The 24,195-nt window shown below is 39.9% G+C and overlaps 2 protein-coding genes across 2 annotated transcripts in view; one reads left to right on the top strand and one right to left on the bottom strand.

Annotated features, from left to right (window-relative positions):
- LOC106081772 (ichor) overlaps positions 1–24,195 on the top strand; it is a 227,348-nt gene that overhangs the window by 117,784 nt on the left and 85,369 nt on the right. The gene's annotated exons all lie outside the window — the stretch shown is intronic.
- On the bottom strand, positions 19,217–23,552 carry LOC131995209 (uncharacterized). Its single transcript, XM_059363478.1, has 2 exons — positions 22,592–23,552; positions 19,217–20,472 (listed from the first exon to the last, which is right to left on the bottom strand). Exons 1-2 carry the CDS (start codon positions 23,209–23,211, stop codon positions 20,451–20,453), a joined length of 642 nt encoding a protein of 213 aa, XP_059219461.1. The 5' UTR covers positions 23,212–23,552; the 3' UTR covers positions 19,217–20,450.

The raw sequence follows: 24,195 nt of genomic DNA, 5'->3' as shown, positions 1-24,195 counted from the left end.
CTTTACTTTAAAGTGATGGTAGGGGCCCCAGATTGGCTTATTTTACATTTAATAGCAACTAAATCAGGCAATGAACAACAACAACAAATTAAAAAGAAAAACAACAACAACGGCCATGGCAATGGCTTTGGTGATGACCAACATATTGGTTGTTGTTGTAACAGGCCAACAACTTTGGGAGTACACAGTGTTGCTATTGAAATGGATTGCAAATTTAGGGACTTTAATTCACTAAAAAATAATTTTCATATTGCGTAAATAATTTAAATAATTTCGCAATAAGTCTTGTAGTAAGTGAGTGATTAATGAACATTCTTATGGTATGATTTATTCCCAAAGTTTTTAAGTTCCCCATGATTGATATAAGTTTAAGATTTTCTAGAAGGCCCATGAAGTCAAAACTGAATATCGGTTTGTATGGCAGCTTTATCAGGTTAAAGACCTTTGTTGGAAGCCATAACAAATCGCAACATGCAAAATTCAGCCGAATCGGATGAGAATTGCGACGGTCCTCTTTAATATTGGGTTGCCCAAAAAGTAATTGCGGATTTTTCATATAGTCGGCGTTGACAAATTTTTTCACAGCTTGTGACTCTGTAATTGCATTCATTCTTCTGTCAGTTATCAGCTGTTACTTTTAGCTTGCTTTAGAAAAAAAGTGTAAAAAAAGTATATTTGATTAAAGTTCATTCTAAGTTTTATTAAAAATGCATTTACTTTCTTTTAAAAAATCCGCAATTACTTTTTGGGCAACCCAACACTTTGGGACAATTTTTTGTATAAAAATCACACTCTAAGCCCAAAGATATATCTCTATATTCTATTATATAAAAAAGATTATGAAGTTTTGCAATAATTTCGTATAAAATTTCAGAAATCTGTTCCCTTCTGTAAAGAAAGTAATAACAATACATCGGAAAAATTCACCAATTTGCCCAAATTTTATTGTCAAGGTATAAATGAATTGAAATTTTGAGCGCTTTAGTTCAATTTGTAAAGAAAGTACCATTTTGTATGTTTTAGTACCTATTTTGCACGTTTTGGTACCAAAATCTACGAATTTTTAATGAATCATTTAGTCACCCTTTATATATTTCATTCTTGTAGATACAAGAAGCCAAATTTTAGACCTCTAGCTCCATCTGCAAGAAAAGTACCAAATGGTACCAGTTTTGGTACCAAAATGCCAGAATTTTGAATGGATCATTTTGTCATTCGTCATTTATTTCTTAGTTGTACCTACATCGCAAATTTCGGATCTCTAGCTCCATTTGCAAAGAAAGTACCAAATAGTACTAATTTTGGTACCAAAATGTGTGAATGGTGAAAAGAACAATTAGCCATCCATTATATATTTCTTATTTGTACCCACGTGTCAAATTTTAGAACTCAAGATCCATCTGAACAGAAAGTACAAAATGGTACCAATATTGGTACCAAAATGTACGAATTTTTAATAGAACATTTAGTCATCCATCATTATTTCTTAGTTGTACATACATCCTAAATTTCGGACATCTAGCTTATTCTGTACAGAAAGTACGAAATTTAATTTTAGACCTCTAGCTCCATCCGCAAGAAAAGTACCAAATGGTACCATTTTTAGTACCAAAATGTACGAATTTTGAATAGAACATTTAGTCATCCATCAATATTTCTACGTTGTACCTACATGCCAAATTTCAGACCTCAAGATCCATCAGAACAGAAAGTACAAAATGGTACCAATTTTGGTACCAAAACGTGTGAATGGCGAAAAGACCATTTAGCCATCCATTATTTATTTCTTAGTTGTTTCTACATGCCAAATTTCAGACCTCAAGATCCATCTGAACAGAAAGTACAAAATGGTACCAATTTTAGTACCAAAATGTAAGAATTTTTAATGGATCATTTTGTCATTCGTCATTTATTTCTTAGTTGTACCTACATCGCAAATTTCGGATCTCTAGCTCCATTTACAAAAAAAAGTACCAAATAGTACTAATTTTGGTACCAAAATGTGTGAATGGTGAAAAGACCATTTAGCCATCCATTATTTATTTCTTATTTGTACCCACATGCCCAATTTCAGACCTCAAGAACCATCTGAACAGAAAGTACAAATGGTACCAATTTTGGTACCAAAATGTACGAATTTTTAATAGAACATTTAGTCATCCATCATTTATTTCTTAGTTGTACCTACATCCTAAATTTCGGACCTCTAGCTTATTCTGTACAGAAAGTACGAAATTTAATTTTAGACCTCTAGCTCCATCTGCAAGAAAAGTACCAATGGTACCATTTTTAGTACCAAAATGTACGAATTTTGAATAGAACATTTAGTCATCCATCATATATTTCTACGTTGTACCTACATGCCAAATTTCAGACCTCAAGATCCATCAGAACAGAAAGTACAAAATGGTACCAATTTTGGTACCAAAACGTGTGAATGGCGAAAAGACCATTTAGCCATCCATTATTTATTTCTTAGTTGTTTCTACATGCCAAATTTCAGACCTCAAGATCCATCTGAACAGAAAGTACAAAATGGTACCAATTTTAGTACCAAAATGTAAGAATTTTTAATGGATCATTTTGTCATTCGTCATTTATTTCTTAGTTGTACCTACATCGCAAATTTCGGATCTCTAGCTCCATTTACAAAAAAAGTACCCAATAGTACTAATTTTGGTACCAAAATGTGTGAATGGTGAAAAGACCATTTAGCCATCCATTATTTATTTCTTATTTGTACCCACATGCCCAATTTCAGACCTCAAGAACCATCTGAACAGAAAGTACAAAATGGTACCAATTTTGGTACCAAAATGTACGAATTTTTAATAGAACATTTAGTCATCCATCATTTATTTCTTAGTTGTACATACGAAATGGGACATCTAGCTTATTCTGTACAGAAAGTACGAAATGGTACCAAAATGTACGAATTTTTAATAGAACATTAAGTCACCCATCATATATTTCTTAGTTGTACCTACATGCCAAATTTCAGACCTCAAGATGCATCTGAACAGAAAGTACCAAATGGTACCAATTTTGGTACCAAAATGTATGACTGGTGAAAAGACCATTTAGCCATCCATTATTTATTTCTTAGTTGTACCTACATGCCAAATTTCAGACCTTAAGATCCATCTGAACAGAGAGTACAAAATGGTACCAAATTTAGTACCAAAATGTAAGAATTTTGAATGGATCATTTTGTCATTCGTCATTTATTTCTTAGTTGTACCTACATCGCAAATTTCGGATCTCTAGCTCCATTTACGAAGAAAGTACCAAATAGTACTAATTTTGGTACCAAAATGTTCAAGTAGTGAAAAAACCATTTAGTCGTGCAAAATTTATTTCTAAGTTTTATCTACATCGCAAATTTCAATCGTCGAGTTCCATCTGAACAGAAAGTAAGAAACAGCACCGATACTGGTACCAAAATGTAAGAATCGTAAAAAGATTATAGTCATCCATCATATTTTTCCTAGTTGTTCCTTCATGCTAAATTTCAGACTTTTAGCTCCATATGTAAAGAAAGTACTAAATGGTACCAATTTTTGTACCAAAATGTACGAATTTTGCCTACATGCCAAATTGCAGGCCTCTAGCTCCTTTTGTAAAGAAAGTACCAAATGGCACAAATTTTGGTACTAAACGTATATTTTCTCCCGTGACCAGTACTATTATTCCATTGTTTCTTTACACCCTCATCCTTTTGCACCAGATGGCTCTTAAATCAAATTTCAAAATTCTACCTCTATCCATGCGCCCTGTACAAAGTTTACCTATTTCGTACATTTTTAGTACATTTTTTAGTACCTTAATTTACAAATTTCCAATCTTATAGTCACCCAACTAAGGTTGCCATAATGTATCTAAGTTCCTAAATTCAGTGCTCTAGTTCAATTAGAAAGAAAGTACCAAATAGTACCAATTGCGGTACTAAACTTACTATTTCTCCCACTTTCAGTACGATTTTCCAACCTTTTTTTCACCATACTTTATTTTTTCGTGGCGCTCTTTAATTTGAGCCGAAGAACATAATTCTAGCTCTTTCCGCTCACGCTGGGCACATATATACCATTTCGTACTTTTTGGTACTTTTTAGTACCTAAACGTACGAATATCACCAAAGTCAGTCAGTCAGCAATCAGTCAGTCACGCAACTCTTATATAGATAGATAGAAGATGAAATTGCTGCGCTTTGTTTGTTTCCGTATAGACTCAAAAACGGCTATACCGATTGTCATGAAATTTTCACAGATGGTAGGGTTTGAACCCGCTGTGAAGAAAGGATATTAAATTTTTTGATATATGAAGGGGTGGGTGAACCCTCCCCCTTACCTCCATTTTCAAAACCACCAGATGTCGGAGAAGAATGCACCGATTTAAACGGCATCTTGTTTGCCACCTTATGGTGCCTCAAAAACACCAAATTGGTATAAAATGTCGGGGTCAAATAACCTGGGGGACGCCCCATCCCAAAACCCACCCGAACGGACATGTTTACCGATTATGACAATATGGATATCAAATGAAAGGTATTTAGGAGTAAAGCACGAAATTTGCATAAATATGTCACCCTAAGGGTCGGGGGGTCCCCCACCCTCAACAACATCACCCAGGATCGGGGGGTCCCCCACCCTCAACAACATCACCCAACAGGACACTTTTACCGCTTTGGGCAATATGGGTATCAAATGAAAGGTATTTAAAAATTGAGTACAATTTGACATAAAAATTTATTGCTTGGTGTCGGAGGGACCTTTCGACCCCCATAACCCCCAGCAAGGCATATTTACCGATTGGGACAATATGGATAACAAATGAAAGGTATTTAAAAGTAGAACAGTTGTAGGAAGTGATACCAAAACACCACGTGCAAAATTTTAACCAAATTGGATAAGAATTGCACCCTGTAGAGGCTCAAGAAGACAAGACTCAAGATCGGTTTATATGGCAGCTAATATATCACAACATGTACCCATTTGGCTCATGTACAATCCTAACTGTCCTACACTAATAAGAAGTATTTGTGCAAAATTTCAAACGCCTAGCTTTATTTCTTCGCGTGCTTTCGTCAGACGGACGGACATGGCTGGATCAACTTAACATGTCGAGGCAGGTGTAATCCACATTGCCTGAAACATCGGACATTGTATCAAGTATAACACAGCCGCCACATGATCAAAGAGAAAGGCCCCCTTGGCCTCACGACAGTGGACGCAGCAATTTGTCTAGCCACAATGATCAGAGGCTTTAGATGTAGTATTAAATTCAGTGCCTGAGATGGTGTCGTCCTCAGTGCGGCTGTAATGCACAAAGAAGCCATCCTTTGCCATCCGGTTAAGTATTGAGCAGTAGATGGTCTTTTGAAGCACCGTCCACCAGACCACAACACCATACAGCATTATAGGTCTGACAACTGCAGTATATACCCAGAGATATGCGGTCTAATCCCCCATCTTCTGCCACTGGCTCTCTTGCAAGAGTAGCCTTTCCTGCCCTTTCCAAAATGTTCGATTTGAAGTTCAATTTCCTGCCCAGCAAAATACCCAAGTGTTTTGTGCTTTCTGTAAATGGAACATTCCCGCTTTCGAAGAAGGCAGTTACCACTGTAGGTAACTTGTATCCACTGCTGAAAAGAAGTACTAGACCACTTTTCCATATAAACCGATCTCCCGATATGGCAGAAATTTGGTACTTAATTTGGTACACAGGTGCCCTTGAGCTGAGTTCATTTGTGCAAATTTTTAGGGGGAACCACCATGGTGATGGATTCCCAATATTCGATCCATCGAAACTTTTTTACTTGCTTTACTTCATTTCCCATCCACTGTACATGGCCTAATAGAGGGCCAACATAACCAGGGAACCTGACCCAATGGGCAACAACAACATCACGACTGAGATTCTAAAGTTAACGAATGATGTTGAAAATAAATGAAGATGGCAATGGTAGCGCACACGCTTAAAAGTGAAATAAGCACACACAACCACACACTCTTACCAAAAGAATACCCGTTTAGGCCATTATTTTAGCCCTAAACAAGAACATACAGCAACAGGGGCAGCGTAAGCTTCTCAGCAACTTGACGTGGCTTGAAATGAAATGAAAAACATCGAAAAGGAAAAGAAGTCACCCAAAACAATTGTTGTTGTTGTTGTTGTTGTTGGTGGTGGTTGCACCGTTATAATGCGTTTGCTTCGATGATTTTTGGTTGGTTTGTCGCCATCAACATCGGCCATGAACGTACGTTGTTGTGCGGCAACAATACCACGAGTATTGACTGCTGCCTAAAAGCAGAAGAGGACGGACCAAAACATTACAACGAGTGCCACAGTTAATAGCTACGCAAAAGTCTCTTGGTCTGTTCAAATGTCTTATCGAAGCTGGTTAGTCTGTCAGCCACCAAGCCAACCAAAAGTGCACTATGGAACCAAAAACCATTGAATAGAGGCAAAAAAAGATTAAAAAATTTTTTTTGTCCGTAGGTAAAATGCAAAAATTCTTCCTTGCCATTTAGCAATCAACCACTCCCAGTGAATGAAAGTGTGTCTAGTTCGATGCCTCAGATATTCTTTCGTGGAATTAAAAGGGTCCTTGTGGATCTTGACGTTAATAAATCTCCGGGCCCGGACGTTATATCAACACTTGTCCTTAGTAAGTGTTCTTCGACGCTTTCTCGTTCACTACGCAACATTTTCAACCTTGTTTACCATGCGGGAGTTTTCCCGGCGCGTTGGAAGGTTACGAACGTCCACCCTATCCCCAAAAAGGTGGGGCGAACAACCATGTGAAATACCGGCTAACGGCGATATGCTCCGCGTTCTTCAAGGTTATGGAGAGTATGGTTAACCATCGTCTTGTGAGATACTTAGAGTCCAATGGCCTTTATAGCGATAGACAGTATGAGTTTCACAGAAATCGCTCAACAGGAGATCTAATGGCATTTCTGTCGGAACGTTGGAGTGGCTCTATTCATCAGTTTGGTGAGAGTAAGGTCGTGGCACCGGATATCTCCAAGGCATTGGATAGAGTCTGGCACCGTGCTCTTTTATCAAAGCTCTTCGTTCTTGGAGTCGAAGATAATTTCATTCGATTTATATCGAGCTTCCTCAGAGATCGCCCTATACGAGTTGTTGTAGATGGGTTCTCATCCCATGAGTATATGTTGAACGCAGGTGTGCCACAAGGCTCTGTCCTTTCCCCTTCCCTTTTTATACCCTACACCACTACTGTGGTACAGGGTATTATAACTTAGTGGAAGAGAGATAGACCCATTGATAAGTGTAGCGATCGACTCAGAATCACTTTCTGATTCGATTTAGCTATGTCCGTCTGTCTGTCCGTCCGTCTGCCTGTCCGTCCGTCTGTCTGTCTGTCCATGTTAATTTGTGTACAAAGTACAGGTCGCAATTTTCATCCGATCGTCTTCAAATTCGGTATGGGCATGTTTTTCGGTCTAGAAACGAAGCCTATTGAAATTGGAAAAAATCGGTTCAGATTTGGATATAGCTTGCATATATATGTTCGTCCGATTTGTAGTAATAATGCCATAAAATGGTCATTTGTTAACCGATTCTTTCGAAATTTGGCAGGTAGGATTTCCTTACGACTCTCGATGTAACTGGTGAATTTCATAAAAATCGGTACAGATCTGGATATAGCTCCCATATATATGTTCGTCCGATTTGCAGTAATACAGCAATAAAATGGTCATCTGTAAGCCGTTTCTCTCGAAATTTGGCAGGGAGGATTTTCTTATGACTCTCGATATTACTGGTAAATTTCATGGAATCGACGGTATAAATATTGAACAGTCAGATGCTCTTGATGTTCAGGGCATGAAAATAGAATGTGATATCCTTTGGTCAAAACACGTATCCGAAGCGTCAAAGAAGCATTTGGACTTTCTAAAGCGGTGCAGGAAGTATTTCACCTCTTTTGATATTCTCAATATCTATACTACCTATGGGTTGCCCAAAAAGTAATTGCGAATTTTTCATATAGTCGGCGTTGACAAATTTTTTCACAGCTTGTGAATCTGTAATTGCATTCTTTCTTCTGTCAGTTATCAGCTGTTACTTTTAGCTTGCTTTAGAAAAAAAGTGTAAAAAAAGTATATTTGATTAAAGTTCATTCTAAGTTTTATTAAAAATGCATTTACTTTCTTTTAAAAAAATCCGCATTTACTTTTTGGGCAACCCAATACATCAGGTCTGCTCTCAGGTATAGGGAGGAGCTCCATCCTTGGAGCTACTTGACCGGTTTCAACGGAGAGCGATGGTGTTGTTTGGCGACGGTAGGGTATTGCTTTTCTTGATCATATTCGGAATGTGGGTAGCGTTGTACTGCTCTATCGTTACTTTCATGTCGTGTGTTCCAGGGATATTCGTCTTCTAATCCCAGACATTAGGATCTTCATCAAGAATGCCAGACTTGCAAGGAACTCACACCCGTTTGTAATTGATTGGCTAGTTGACAGAACCATGCATTACCGAGAAAATTCATTTTTCGCCCGAACAATTCGTATGCGGAATCGATTTCCGGCTTATGTCTTTCCCACCGTCATTGACGTTCAGAAATTTAAGACGAATATCAATAAACACTACTCCCTCTTTCCCCCCCCTCCAACCCTTAACATTACTAATTGCCAACGCAAAGTACGCTACCAACTTTCTGCAACAATTTCTGCAAAATGGCACAAATTTTTGAGTACGTGAACGCCTATAATGGCACCGTGGTGCAGAGGTTTTGCATGTCCGCCTAAGACGCCTGGGTTCAACCCCCGAAGTGAATATCAAAAAAATTTTCAGAGATGGTTATCCTCTTACTAATGCTGGCTGCATTTATGAGGCATTCTGCCATATTAAAATTTCTCTACCAAGTGGTATCGCTATGCGGCACATCTTTCGGACCGGTTGAGAGACCGGTTTATATGGGAGCTATATCTGGTTATAGACCTATTTGAACCGTACTTGGCACAGTTGTTGGAAGTCATAACAGAACACTATATGCAGAATTTCAGCCAAATCGGATAACAATCAAGGCTTGTAAGGGTTCTTGAGTCAAATCGTGAGATCGATTTATATGGGAGCTATAAAATGTTCTTGGCCGATGTGGACCGTACTTGGCACCGTTGTTGGAAATCATAAGAGAACACTATATGCAAAATTTCAGTCAAATCGAAAGAAAATAGACCCTTTCAGGGGCTTAAGAAGATCGGTTTATATTGGAGCTATATCTGGTTATAGTCCGATTTGAACTTGGCACCGTTGTTGGAAGTCATAATAAAACACCATGTTCAAAATTTCAGCCAATTCGGATGAAAATTGAGGCTTCCAGGTGCTCAAGAAGTCAAATCGGGAGATCGGTTTCTATGGGATCTATATCAGGTTCTTGACCGATTTAGACTGGACTTGGCACAATTGTTGTAAGTCATAACAAAACACCATGTTCAAAATTTCAGCCAAATCGGATGAAAATTGAGGTTTCCAGGGGGTCAAGAAGTCAAATCGGGAGATCGGTTTATATGGGATCTATATCAGGTTCTTGACCGATTTAGACTGGACTTGGCACAATTGTTGGAAGTCATAACAAAACACTATGTGCAAAATTTCAGCCAAATCGAATAATAATCGAGCTTTGTAAGGGCTCAAGAAGTCAAATCCGGAGATCGGTTTATATGGGAGCTATATCAGGTTATAGACCGATTTGGACCTAACTTGGCATATTTTTTGGAAGTTATAACAGAACACCACATGCAAAATTTCAGCCAAATCGGACAAAAATTGCGGCTTCCAGGGGCTCTAGAAGTCAAATCGGGAAATCGGTTTATATGGGGGCTGTATCCAAATCTGAACCGATATGACCTATATGCAATCCCCAACGACCTACATCAATATTAAGTATCTGTGCAAAATTTCAAGCGGCTAGCTTTACGCGTTCGACCGCTATCGTGATTTCGACAGACCTACGGACGGACGGACGGACATGGCTAGATTGACTCGATTTCCAATTTTATTCAAAAAATTTTGAGTTTTGGCCCCATAGTGCTCGGATACATACCTCTTATTGTTGGTATTGGTTTTAGTGTTGCTGGTAATCGTGGTCTTGGTAATTGTAAGTTTTTCCAAGTCATGTGCACACGAATTCAATGTTGTTGTTGTTGTTCTTGTTGCTATTGCTGTTGTTGTTTTTGAATTTTTGGGGGGCTGGTGTTTGTTTGTTAGTGCTTTGCTGAGGAGCTTCTTTACCTTGGCTCTGGGACAACAACGCAATATAAAATTGCGTTCACATACCGTTACTTGGTTACTGGGTTTCTGGTGATGATGGTGTTGTAGTCTGCAAACATCTCCAACACCAACGCCGAAATCATTAAATCTGGATGTTTTGTGAGTATTTGGTGTTTTTTTTTAAGTACAGTGGTTAAGAAGAGAAAAAAAGCAAGTATTTGAAAAGAAAGAAAAAAGGGTAATTGTTGGTAAAATTTGAGATTTTAATTCCCTCCACCATAGCATGGTGGTCATTCGTCATTCCGTTCGTAATACTGTCAAAAGCACGCAAACTTTCGAAGGAATAAAGCTAGGCGCTTGAAATTTTGCACGAATACTTCCTATTAGTGTAGATCGGTTGGGATTGTAAATGGGCCAAATCGGTCCATATTTAGATATATATGCTTTACAAACCGACCCTGGGTCTTGACTTCTTGAGCCTCTGGAGGACGTAATTCTTTTCCAATTTGGCTGAAATTTTGTTTGAGTTATTTTGGTATGACTTTCAACCACTATGATAAGTATGATCAACATCGATTCATAACCTAATATAACTCACAGATGTTGGGCACTATGTAGACGGGCCGTATGCTCGAAATGGGGCATGAATCCTAGTATAGTCCACTGGCTCTACAGGAGCATGATTAGACCAATACTTAACTTACGCCTCAGTAGTTTGGTGGACTGCTATGGAGAAAAAGTGCAACATAAGGACCATACAACAGGTTCAGAGAACATGTTGTCTTGGCATAGACGGAGCGATGAGGACCACGCCCACTAGGGCACGGGAGAATATTCTAGATATCCGACCCATTGACATACAGATTAAGTGTGAGGCAGCCACTGCGGCTATGAGACTTAAGGCGATGGGAAAATGGGTTGAGGATGGGAGCAGCTCATACCATTGCTGTATAATTAAGGCGACGATAGGAAACCTGAAAGGAAAGGAAGAGGTTTCCGATGGGATACCTGCGATGAACCTTGAAGTCGTGTGCGAGGCACTGCTGCCATCGGCACAGTCTTGGATTGACGGAACCCTAGTATTGCCATCTGGAAGATCATGTTACACGGATGGGTCAAAGCTCTAGAGGACAGAGTGGGCCTGGGGGTCTACATTGAAAACCCAGAGACTAAGATCTCTTTTAGACTGCCTGACCATAATACGGTCCTGCAGGCGGAAATGCGTGAAGTGGGGTGGTGCTAACGGGGGACGTCAAGTGCGAACATCTTTACCGACAGTAAAATTGCCATAAGGGCAGTGTAAGAAGGAGATTAACGCCTACTCTGAGACTGGGAAAATCCGCATCGTTTGGATGCCGGGCCACAACGGAGTAAGGGGAAATGAAAGGGCACACGATTTGGCGGTGAAGACCAGAGGACTGCCGTCAATGAACTTGGTTAACCCGAAGCCTTTCGGGTCGACACAGTCGGAGTTAAGGGAGTGGGCGACGAATGGGCATGCAACATTGTGGAATAGCGAAACGATCGGTAGGCCGGCGAAAATCCTATGGATGGATCCAGATCGTGAGAAGACGAGGCTATTACTGAAAGGAAGTAAAAAGGAGGTCAGTATAGCTATTGGTATCATAACGGGACACATAGGACTACGAGCTCATTGTGTCGATCTTGGTTATTGTCATATTTATATCATAAAGATGTTTTCGCAATGAATTCGAAATAAGTATAACTTACCAACGTACGGCCCTTGAAGCCTTCACACCTAAAAGTATTCGATGAGATTTCCTTAATCAAGAATCATACTAGGGTTGATGTTGTGTTGTGTGTATTCTGGCTTAACTTTTCCATTGCAAAAAATTAAATTTGTCTCAAAAGGGAAATAAAATGAGATTTATTTTATTTTTTATGAACCCGAGCGGGGGGTGAAGAAACGCCCATCCCCACGCAAGCACGGATGTACCTACGTCGGAACTTATGGCACCCCAAGTCGAAACCATCCGATCTACCAGAGGTACGTTCGTAAGTTCACCCAGATCACAGAAGAAACGGCTCCCCAGAAAATAGACCCTACGTCCCTGTAGACCCGGACATGAACACAGCAAGTGCTCAATAGACTCCTCCTCATCCTCATCGAGGCAACTCCTACTTAAGTCATTGTTCGGTATTCCCATGTGGGCCGACATGGTGCCTATGGCACATTGCCTGGTTATGACCCCTGTTAAGGTACTCCCTTGTCATCCTCCGGTCATTGACAGGCCAGAGCGCCTATGCAGTTCGGCAACAACCCACCGAGTCTCATCTCGCCACCGACGCCGCCCTGGCCATCTCCTCTACTGTGTTTAGTAGTTGGACAAATGGCACCTAGGCAACACCGATGGCTGGTCCTTCAGTCGCAGACGAAGCCCTCCTGTCGCACTCGTCCGCCCTCCCATTTCTTGTCATGTCCAGGAATCCTTACAGTGTCACACCATGGGCCCGGGGCCTATCCAGGGATTCCAAACAATCTGCCCAGCACCTCGACCTCGCCGTCCTCGAACCCAAGGCCTTGAGCGCCAAACAATCCGCCACGCACCTCGATCTCACCGTCCTCGAACCCAAGGCCTTGAGCGCCACCATACTGTTCACATAAATTCTGAGTTTTGAGGGCGGTAAATCCCTTAGACCAGAAATTTCCTAGCGGCTACTGCAATGGCACAGCGCTCTGCTGAAAGACCGTACACTCGTTCGGCAGACTGAGAGCCATACCGATATTAAGAGCGTTAGAGTAGATCCCCAATCCAGTCCCTGACTCCATATTGGAGTCATCGGTGTAGGTCGAGGTGTCATCCTCCTCAAGTACATCATTCGCCATCTATTCATCCCCCAAAGGAAAACGAATAGCGAAAACCCGGTACTGGTGCCAGGTAATTGGAGATCCTCCTCAGTCTACCCTCCGTATCCATAACACCCACAATCGAACTGTGGCCGCAACCATTCACCCTCATCATGCTGAGCTCCCTCAGCCTAAACGCGAATTTGGCTGCGCAGTTCCGAATATAGATCTCAACGGGCTGCATATCCAGCATCGCTCTAAGGCCTGCCTGCGGTGCGGATCTCAGTGCCCCTGTGACCCCGACACAGGCCAGTCTCGGGACCTTCTCGAACTCCTTCGCACGCGTCCTCTTCACTTCGGCCTTCCACCATAATAGTGCTTCAAAGGTCAGGCAATGGTGCCAGGTAATTGGAGATCCTCCTCAGTCTACCCTCCGTATTCATAACACCCACAATCGAACTGTGGCCGCAACCATTCTCCCTCAGCATGCCGAGCTTCCTCAGCTTAAGCGCGACCCTGGCGCAGTTCCGAATATAGGCTTCAATAGGCTATATATCCAACATCGCTTCCAAGACTGCCTCAGGTGCGGATCTCAGTGCCCCTGTGACCCCGACACAGGCCAGTCTCGGGACCTTCTCGAACTCCTTCGCACGCGTCCTCTTCTCTACGGCCTTCCACCATAATAGTGCTTCAAAGGTCAGTATTGGTCTCACGATGGTACTGGTTTGCCGATTACATTTCTTAAGTAATGGATTTTTAAGCGAAAAAATTTGTTGATAACTTTCATTAGGACATTCCCTCATTACTCCTACTAAATTTCCCATGAACATTCCATTAGGGAACAGGGAATACTTCTTTCATACGCCATTACATGGTGTGTATGTGGGTTACTAAATTAAGTACAATCGTAGAATAAATGAGGCTTCTAAGTCTGTGCCGCAGTAGAATTTTTTTTACTATTCATTCCCTTGCTCATAAACACTGTTAATTTCGTATATTTTTGGTAAGTTTGCTTACTCGATATTTGAAACACCATTCATACATGCTTGGAGTAATTTTACCCAATAAAGTTGTGTGTGTTTTTTTTTTTGTTACTTTTCATTTTACATCCACCACACTTGGTTGAGTTTTTGAAAATTCTGTCTTGTCTTATTTTGTTTTTCTGTGGTGTTGTTGTTGTTTTTTTTTTTGTATGGAGTCTTGTTTCTTTGGCTTGCGGTTAAGTTTACTTTAATATATTTATTTTGATTTTTGTTTTTCCTTGGGGTGGGAGATTTTTGTGTAAGTTGCCTTTACCCCAAAATTTACAACAACACGAAAATCAGGAACAATTTAAAATGCACGCACACTAAACCAAACAGCGTGCCATTATCAGACAATGCCTAAGAAAATTAAGCTAATTGTAAATTGTAGTTAATTTATGGTAGGCTGCCATTGAATGGGTGAGTGGGAGTGTTGGTGGTGCGAGGTGCGAGGTGCGAGGCGGCCAGACAGAACGATGTTCTCTTGTAATACAATTAATGTCAATTGTTATTGTGATTTAGCAATAAAATGTTAATATTTTTGGAATGACTTGGGAATAAAACGAAAGACTTAAGACACAAACGTGACAAATAACGAGTGAGTGAATAAATTTAAGAAAAATATATAAAAAACAGGTAAAAACGTGCTAAATTCAGCTGGGCGGAATCTTGGGAATACACCAACATGGACTCTGCTAAAAATGTAAACAAATGAACTTAGTGTAAGGGCATAGGTTTAGCTTTCATGCCAAGTTTATGTCAAATTATTGGTTGCCCAAAAAGTAATTGCGTATTTTTTAAAAGAAAGTAAATGCATTTTTAATAAAACTTAGAATGAACTTTAATCAAATATACTTTTTTTCTAAAGCAAGTTAAAAGTTACAGCTGATAACTGACAGAAGAAAGAATGCAATTAGAGAGTCACCAGCTGTGAAAAAAATGCCGACTATATGAAAAATCCGCAATTACTTTTTGGGCAACCCAATAGAAAACCATTTATGCTCCTAGGGGTCGAAAAGACTAATCGGGAGATCGGTTATTATGGGAGCTACATATATCAGGTTAAAGAACGATTTGGACCCTAAGTGATGCAGTTGTTGAATGTCATAACCACTTGCAAAATTTCAACCAAATCATACAACAATTGCGACTACCAGAGCTTGAAGATGTCAAATCGGGAGGTGAGTTTATATGGGAGCTATATCGGGTTATGCACTGATTAAAACCGTATTTGGCAAGATTGTTGAAGCTCATAATAAAACACCACGTGCAATAACACTACGTGCAAAATTCCACAAAACCGGATAATAATTGTGGCTTCTAGAGGTGTAAGGAGACAACTCGCGAAACATTTAATATGGACCCTATATGAACCGATTTGGCCCATTTGTAATTCCCTACGACCTACCTCAACAAGAAATACAAGTGTTCCTGTAGATGAGCAAGCTCGACCAAAAGGTCGCTTTTGGTTATTTAAAGGCACCAATAACTTGCCTTCTCATAGCGAGCATCATAAGCACCTAGTATTTGTGCGAGTGTCGGTGCCGGTGCCGCCCCCGGCCGACATGGGATAGCTATGAGCACCAAACGGGCTAGAACTTTGAGCTCCGGCTTGTGTGGTGTTAGGTTGTGAAGAGAGTGCGCATATTAATCCGCCTCATGCCACTATGGACATACATCTAAGCCAGCAATTGGCTTGGTGTGCGCTCAAAATACTCAACAAGTAAAAAGGCGTTAAGTTCGGCCGGGCCGAACTTTGGATACCCACCGCCTCGGGTATAAATGTAAACCACCTTTCATCAAAATCCAAATTTATGGGTCCAAAACCTTATATCGTGAGATCGGTCTATATGGCAGCTATATTCAAATCTGGACCGATCTGAGCCAAATTGAAGAAGAATATTGAAGGGCCTATCAGAACTCACTATCCCAAATTTCGGCGACATCGGACAATAAATGTGCCTTTTATGGGCCTAAGACCTTAAATCGAGAAATCGGTCTATATGACAGCTATATCCAAATCTGAACCGATCTGTGCCATATTGCAGAAAGATGTCGAGGGGCCTTACTTAACTCACTCCCCCAAATTTCGGCGACATTGGGCAATAAATACGCCTGTTATGGTCTCAAAACCTTTAATCGAGAGATCGGTCTATATGGCAGCTATATCCAAATCTGAACCGATCTGGGCCACATTGAAGGGTGCTGTCGAAGAGCCTAACACAACTCACTGTTCCAAATTTCGGTGAAATCGAACAATAAATGCGCCTTTTGTGGACCCAAAACCTTATATCGTGAGATCGGTCTATATGGCAGCTATATTCAAATCTGGACCGATCTGAGCCAAATTGAAGAAGAATATTGTAGGGCCTAACACAACTCACTGTCCCAAATTTCAGCGAAATCGAACAATAAATGCGCCTTTTATGGGCCTAAGACCTTAAATTGAGAGATCGGTCTATATGACAGCTATATCCAAATTTGAACCGATCTGTGCCATATTGTAGAAAGATGTCGAGGGGCCTAACATAAGTCACTGTGCCAAATTTCAGCGAAATCGTCGTATAAATGTGCCTTTTATGGGGCCAAGACTTTAAATCGAGAGATCAGTCTATATGGCAGCTATATCCAAATCTGAACCGATCTGGGCCACATTGAAATGGGCTGTCGAAGGGCCCTACACAACCCACTGTCCCCAAATTTCGACGTTGGACAATAAATGCGCCTTTTATGGGTCAAAGACCTTAAATTGAGCGATCGGTCTATATGGCAGCTATATCAAATCTGGACCGATCTGAGCCAAATTGGAGATGGGTGTCAGGTGGTCTAACGCAACCCACTGTCCCAAATTTCAGCAAAATCGATAATAAATGTCGCTTTTTGGGCGCAAGACCCTATATCGGCGGATCGGTCTATATGGCAGCTATATCCAAATCTGAACCGATCTGGGCCACATTGAAATGGGCTGTCGAAGGGCCCTACACAACCCACTGTCCCAAATTTCGGCGACGTTGGACAATAAATGCGCCTTTTATGGGTCGAAGACCTTAAATTGAGCGATCGGTCTATATGGCAGCTATATCCAAATCTGGGCTGATCTGTGCCAGATTGACGAAGGATGCTGAAGGGCCTAACTCAACTCACTGTCCCACATTTCAGCAAAATCCGATAATAAATTTGGCTTTTATGGGCCCAAGACCTTTAATCGGCCGATCGGTCTATATGGCAGCTATATCTAAATCTGGACCGATCTGGGCCAAATTAACAAAGGATGTTGAAGGGCCTAACACAACTCAATATCGTAAATATTGGCAAAATCGGACAATAAATGCGCCTTGTATAGGCGCAATACCTTAAATCGAGAGATCGGTTTATATGGCAGCTATATCTAAATCTGGACCGATCTGGGCCAAATTGGAGACGGATGTCAGGTGATCTAACTCAACCCACTGTCCCAAATTTCAGCAAAATCGGATAATAAATGTGGCTTTTATGGGCCTAAGACCCTAAATCGGAGGATCGGTCTATATGGCAGCTATATCCAAATCTGGACCGATCTGGGCCAAATTAACGAAGGATCTCGAAAGCCTAACACAACTCGCTGTCCCAAATTTCAGCCAAATCGGATAATAAATGTGGATTTTATGGGCCTAAGACCTTAAATCGGAGGATCGGTCTATATGACAGCTATATCCAAATCTGGGCCGATGTGGGCCAAAGTAACAAAGGATGACGAAGGGCAACACACACAACTCACTGTCCTAAATTTCAGCAAAATCGGATAATAAATGTTGCTTTTATGGGCCTAAGACCCTAAATCGGTGGATCGGTCTATATGGCAGCTATATCTAAATCTGGACCGATCTGAGCCAAATTGGAGATGGGTGTCAGGTGGTCTAACGCAACCCACTGTCCCAAATTTCAGCAAAATCGATAATAAATGTCGCTTTTTGGGCGCAAGACCCTATATCGGCGGATCGGTCTATATGGCAGCTATATCCAAATCTAGACCGATCTGGGCAAAATTCAAGAAGGATGTCGACTGGCCTAATACAACTCACTGTCCCAAATTTCAGCCAAATCGGATAATAAATGTGTCTTTTATGGGCCTAAGACCCTAAATCGGAGGATCGGTCTATATGGCAGCTATATTCGAATCTGAACCGATCTTGGCCAAATTAACGAAAAATGTCGAAGGGCCTAACAAAACTCACTGTCCCAAATTTCAGCCAAATCGGATAATAAATGTGGCTTTTATGGGCCTAAGACCCTAAATCGGATGATCGGTCTATATGGCAGCTATATCTAAATCTGGACCGATCTGGGCCAAATTGGAGATGGGTGTCAGGTGGTCTAACGCAGTCCACTGTCCCAAATTTCAGCAAAATCGATAATAAATGTCGCTTTTTTTGGGCGCAGGACCCTATATCGGCGGATCGGTCTATATGGCAGCTATATCCAAATCTAAAGCGACCTGGGCCAAATTGAAGAAGAATTTCGACTGCCCTAACACAACTCACTGTCCCAAATTTCAGCAAACTCGGATAATAAATGTGGCTTCTATGGGCCTAAGGCCCAAAATCGGCGGATCGGTCTATATGGGGACTATATCAAGATATAGTCCGATATAGCCCATCTTCGAACTAAACCTGCTTATGGACAAAAGAAGAATCTGTGCAAAGTTTCAGCCCAATATCTCTATTTTTAAAGACTGTAGCGTGACAAACAGACAGACGGACGGACATGGCTAGATCGGCTTTGATTTTTACGCCGATCAAGGGTCGGAAATGGATATTTCGATATGATTTCAACAGACAGACGGACAGTCGGACTGACATGACTAGATCATCTTTGATTTTTACACCGATCAAGAATATATATAGGGTCGGAAATGGATATTTCGATGTGTTGCAAACGGAATGACAAAAAGAATATTATTATTATTATTTATTAATAGATTGAATTCAAATTACAATTCAAGAATAGTATTTCATAAAGTTCTTAAATACAATCTATGTTAGGCTTAGCAAAAATGCTGTTAGCCGTAATACAATGCTTATCACTAAATTGTTGTTTGTTTCTATATGTTTCTTGCTTTTTCTTTTTTCATTTTGGTTATTATAAACTGAATTCATTAATAATTAATTTTCTATACTTAGTACAATTTTCTATGTATTTATATAGTGATGAGTTATTCGTGCCATTTAATATATTTAATACTTCGGACTCATTAAGGGAATATTTTCCGAAATAACTTTTTCTAAATTCTCTGTATAATGGGCAGGCGCCAATAAAGTGAAGTGTATTTTCATCTTGATCTGTATTACACATAGAACAAGTGCCATGGGTGTTACTTCTGAATGATCTCGAGTTAAGGTCGAGTAAACCACCTCTAGCTTTAATGATTAAGCTAGTAGCTCGTGAAGATAAGTCAGCAGTATGAAATGGAATTATATTATACTCAAGCACAGAATAAAGATCGTGGAACTGTGAATTTCTTGCATCTGATTCAAATTCACGTTGTTCTTGAATTCTCAGTAATTCTACTATTTTGTCTGAATACATGCATATCGGATTTGTAGCATTAGCAGGAATATATTGTAGGGTTTGGCAAATATTTGACCATTCTTTTGCCCATAATGCATTCAATTCTATGATTTTCTCCGCCAGCAAGCGGGGCAAGCGGTGAGAGCTAAGTCGCAATATTCTATTAATGTAGTTAAAATGGATTCTAAGAGTGTTACAAAACATAGAAGAAAATCCAGTTTCTAGATACAACATGTAATTTGGTGTATTATTAGGCAAATAAAGCATTTTCTTAGTAAAAAAGCGAAAGAGCTTCTCTACATCATCAAACCTTGTGTAACCCCAAACCTGTGCAGCGTAAAACATTATAGATCTGGAACATGCATCGAATATCTTCATCTTATTAGTTTTAGCAATACTAGGGTGACTTATATACTTCGACCATGTGCTATTTATGGCCAGTTTGGAATCCGCAAGCATCTTCTGTAAGTGTTTTCTAAATGACAAATTGTAAGTTATTTCAACGCCCAGGTATGTGTAACTATTAACAATTTCAATATTCTGATTTCCAAAGCACCACCTTAAATTCGAAGAGATTCTAGAACCTCTACGAAAAACAAGAATTTTCGATTTAGAAAGGTTTACTTTCAAGCTCCACAACAAACAGTACCTCTCAAGTTCATAAATCATCTCTTGTAAGCCCAATGGAGAGTCAGATAATAGCACAATGTCATCGGCGTATAATAAGACTTTGACCGTAGTGTCCGCTACTCTTACACCACCAGGCAATATATAGGGAAGGTCATTCACGTATAACGAAAAGAGTACAGGACTGAGAATACAGCCCTGTTTCACACCAGATTCAACAGGAAAGTATTCAGAGAACGTACTTCCATCCCATACTCTACTTTCTGTGCCATCATACAGCATTCTTAATATAGTTACAAGTTTCGTAGATAGACCCTGACTAGATAGTTTATAAAAAAGGCTGTTTCTGGGAATCAAATCAAATGCAGAAGAGAAATCGACAAAAAACGCATATGTAATTTTGCCTTGTAGCTGGTTCAAAGAAACAATATTCACGAGGTTAAATATATTATCTATAGTAGAATACTCTCTTCTAAATCCAGCCTGAAATTCATTTAAAACATCGTGTCTCGTCAGCCAAAATGTTATACGGTTTAGCAGAACAGAGTTAAAAATTTTTCCGATAGTATCCAGAAGTGACAAACCTCTATAATTTGACGCCAAGTTTATATCACCTTTCTTAAATAGAGGTATCAATATTGACTTCTTGAAGGAAGTAGGAACATTTTCATGGAGGAATATCTTATTAAATACTACAAGTATTTCTTGCAGAAAACGGCGAGGAGCAAATTTATAAAATTCGTAAGGTATACCATCGTTCCCGGGGGCCTTATTCGATTTAAGTCCTTTTAAAACGGAGAGTAGCTCACAAAATTCAAAAGGGGAGTCTAAAAGTGGGTCTACATGAAACGGTATACACCAGCTGATAATTTTGGAATTATCTTCGTTAACTAGTAAAGAGTTAAAGTGTGCTAAGAAATCATCTGCGTCTAGATTTCCTCTACCCTTAACATTACGTTTCTTCAGAGAATTTGCCAGATTCCACCAATCCTTGCTGCAGGAAACAGTATCTAGTTCTCTGAGGTTGCCATTGAAATATTGCAGTTTCTTCTCGTTACACATTCTATGAAACTTAGATCTGGATGAATAATAACGCCTTCTGTTGATAACAGTGTGTGACTTTCTGTATATCTTTAAATTTTTATGCATATTGGATCTTAAACGAAAGCACGTCCAATCGAACCACTTCTGCTTAGGCTCAAAAAATGTTCTATTGGTCTTCTTTACCTGAGCCCGCCTAATTTTATTTTTAATGTTCTCAACCAAATCCTCTGACGATAAAAAGACGCAATCATTTACTGGCTCTGCAAGTAAACTTAAGTTGTGATTGTATTGAGATCTATGCCTTTCATCCCAGTGTAGCTTCTGTATAGGCTGTTGAGTAGTTTCTGTCGAACGTTTCGGAATCTTAATATCTAAGCATAAGGGCATGTGATCAGAAAAGGGTTCAGTGGCCACCTTGAACTTGTCAATATATGACAGAAAACTCGCCGAACTTATGCAGTAATCTATGACAGAACTACCCATTGCACCACAAAAAGTAAACTCCCCATCTATATCCTCTAAAGTTCTGCCATTTATGATAATACCGCCTATGTCATCAACAATACGTAGGAGATTCCTTCCCTGGGTATTAACGTTTCTGTCTTTGGAGCGTCTAGAATAGCTAATGTGGGGACAATCTTTAACAATGTTGTAATCTAGAACCTGTTCTTCGCCTATTCTTGCATTCATATCACCCATTATACAAAAATTCGTTGGGTTAAGGTCTTCCAAAAAAGAACCAAACCTTTCTACATCCACCTTCCAACGCGTACAGTTCAAATACGTAGGTATAAAATAAAATATATTTCCATCTAGACTAGCTGACAGCATTGTGTACTGAGAATCAGAGACGATAAAATTTAATTTGTATTTCTTTTTAATTTCTTTTTTGAAGCCGAAAAGACATCCACCACTGGCACGCCCAAATCTATTCACTTTAGTTGCGTCCTGCCACTGCAAATAGTAGTTTTGTAAATAAGACGAGAGATACGTTTGTTTATTGGGTAATACATGTGTTTCAAAGAGAAAGAAAATATCAAAATTATTAAGGTAGGTTATAAAATTTCCATAATTTAAAGAACTTTCGAGATTTGAAACATTATATGATAACAAATGGCACGAATCAAATTGCTATTGCGATGATGGGGGAACATTAAGGGTAACATTTTCAGCATTGTTGCAATAAACCTCAATGGGACTACCGTTATCAACAAGAATGTTGCTCAGAAATTTGGCATCACTTAAAGTTGGAGCTAGTATTTTTCCGTCGGCCCAGCAATATCTTTTATCATTCAAGAAGAGACAGAACTCTCCTAACCTAACTTTAACGTCTTTTTTATGCTGGGATACGATTTTGCCAACTTGACGCAGGTTGTATCTGGTAGACTGTTCGACAGCAGTATAATCCTTTTGTATATATATAAATTGGCCATGCAATTTTTCTTTCGTATTTAAAATATTTTGCACTTGGGAATTGGTGTCCAGTGTAAATACGAACGATTTTCCTGAAGATAACATTCTAGCGTACGATATGTTAACTACGATGTTTAATTTGTTGTTGCAGATGTCGAGGAATTCTTTTTTTGCCGTAAATGTAGTTCTACTTCTAAGTCCACTCACCACAATATTTGTAGTACGAGATTTTCTGTCTAAGGCTTCTAAGCGATTTGTTAGTTTCTTGATATCTTCTCTCAATTTACAATTTTCCTGTTTAAGTTCTTCCACTTCATATTTGATTGCAGTAAGGTCCTCTTTTTTGGCCACATCTTTCAACTTATCATCCAACACATCGCCCAGCTTACTCCACGAAAAAACATCTTGTTGGTTATTTATGTTCATTTTTTGATATGGTGAATACTTTTTTGGGGTACTGTGACTGTTTTCTGGTGATATCGATAATAGCGTTCTCTTATTATTCATTTGCTAATACGTAACACCCTGTGTTTTACGTTGAACGATTATATCGGTCAGCTGTTTGATCGTTATCGACAATGTGGTTTGATAGAAGAGCGCAGCTGTTGTTTACTTATAGCTATTCGTTGTATTAGTATTACCAGCGCCTTCCAGTGATATTACAAAGTTTAATAAAATAATTTATTTTTTAAATGTGGTTTTTAACGACAACGGGAGTCGAATGTATGCTGCAAACTCTACTGCGGCAACCTCCAACGTAGCTCTATGGCTTAGAGTTATTTCCAATAATGGATGATACGCCTGACACGAAAAATTGGCAGAAAACTTGGGAACCAACAAGAAACACACCCGACCGTATGTAAGCTTATTATATACAAAAAGAATATACCCCCATCCTTCGGTGGTGGCTATAAAAGTAACCTCGAAAAAGGAAATTTTATGTTAGGAGTTCCGTGCTTCTTAGGTTAGATAAAAAAAAAACCTTAATTATTTTCCATACGACTCCCCTTAGTTGGTTCATGTCTGGTATTGTGTCGCCACCTAAGTAACGTTGTCTTTTAGCCGCGAAAGCCGGGCAATGACATAGGAAAGGCTCCAACGTCTCACCATCTTCCCAACATGCCCTCCCCATGCTATCACTTGCCACACCGATTTTGCATAAGTGAGCTCGTAGTCTATTTTACTTTCTTTCAGTTATAGCCTCGTCTCTCCCTATAGGATTTCCGCTGTCCTACCGATTGTATCGTTGTTCCACAGTGTTACACGCCCGTCGCCCCCTCCCTGCTTCAACCCGAAAGTCTTCGGGTTAACCATGTTTATTGACGGCAGTCCTCTGGCCTTCACTGCCAAATCCTCTGGCCTTTCATTCCCCCTTACTCCATTTTGGTCCGCGCACCTAAACAATGCGGATAGTGCGAACCTCAGAACAGCCACGAAATCAGCCGGCAACCCGTAGGCTCCTGCTGCCTTGTTGTTTTTCAGTCGGGTCAC

The sequence above is a fragment of the Stomoxys calcitrans genome, chromosome 2 (assembly GCF_963082655.1).
Source record: "Stomoxys calcitrans chromosome 2, idStoCalc2.1, whole genome shotgun sequence".
Classification (NCBI taxonomy): domain Eukaryota; kingdom Metazoa; phylum Arthropoda; class Insecta; order Diptera; family Muscidae; genus Stomoxys; species Stomoxys calcitrans.
Note: the sequence above shows the minus strand (reverse complement) of the source record. Positions and strands in the feature narration are given on the sequence as shown.

Excerpts from the sequence above, each read along its gene's own strand:
- LOC131995209 (XM_059363478.1), bottom strand. The coding sequence starts at position 23,211 with ATGAATAATAAGAGAACGCTATTATCGATATCACCAGAAAACAGTCAC. Across the intron at positions 20,473-22,591 it reads AGGTTAGGAGAGTTCTGTCT|TTTCCTGTTGAATCTGGTGT; the intron begins CTTCTTGAATGA and ends TTCTCTGAATAC.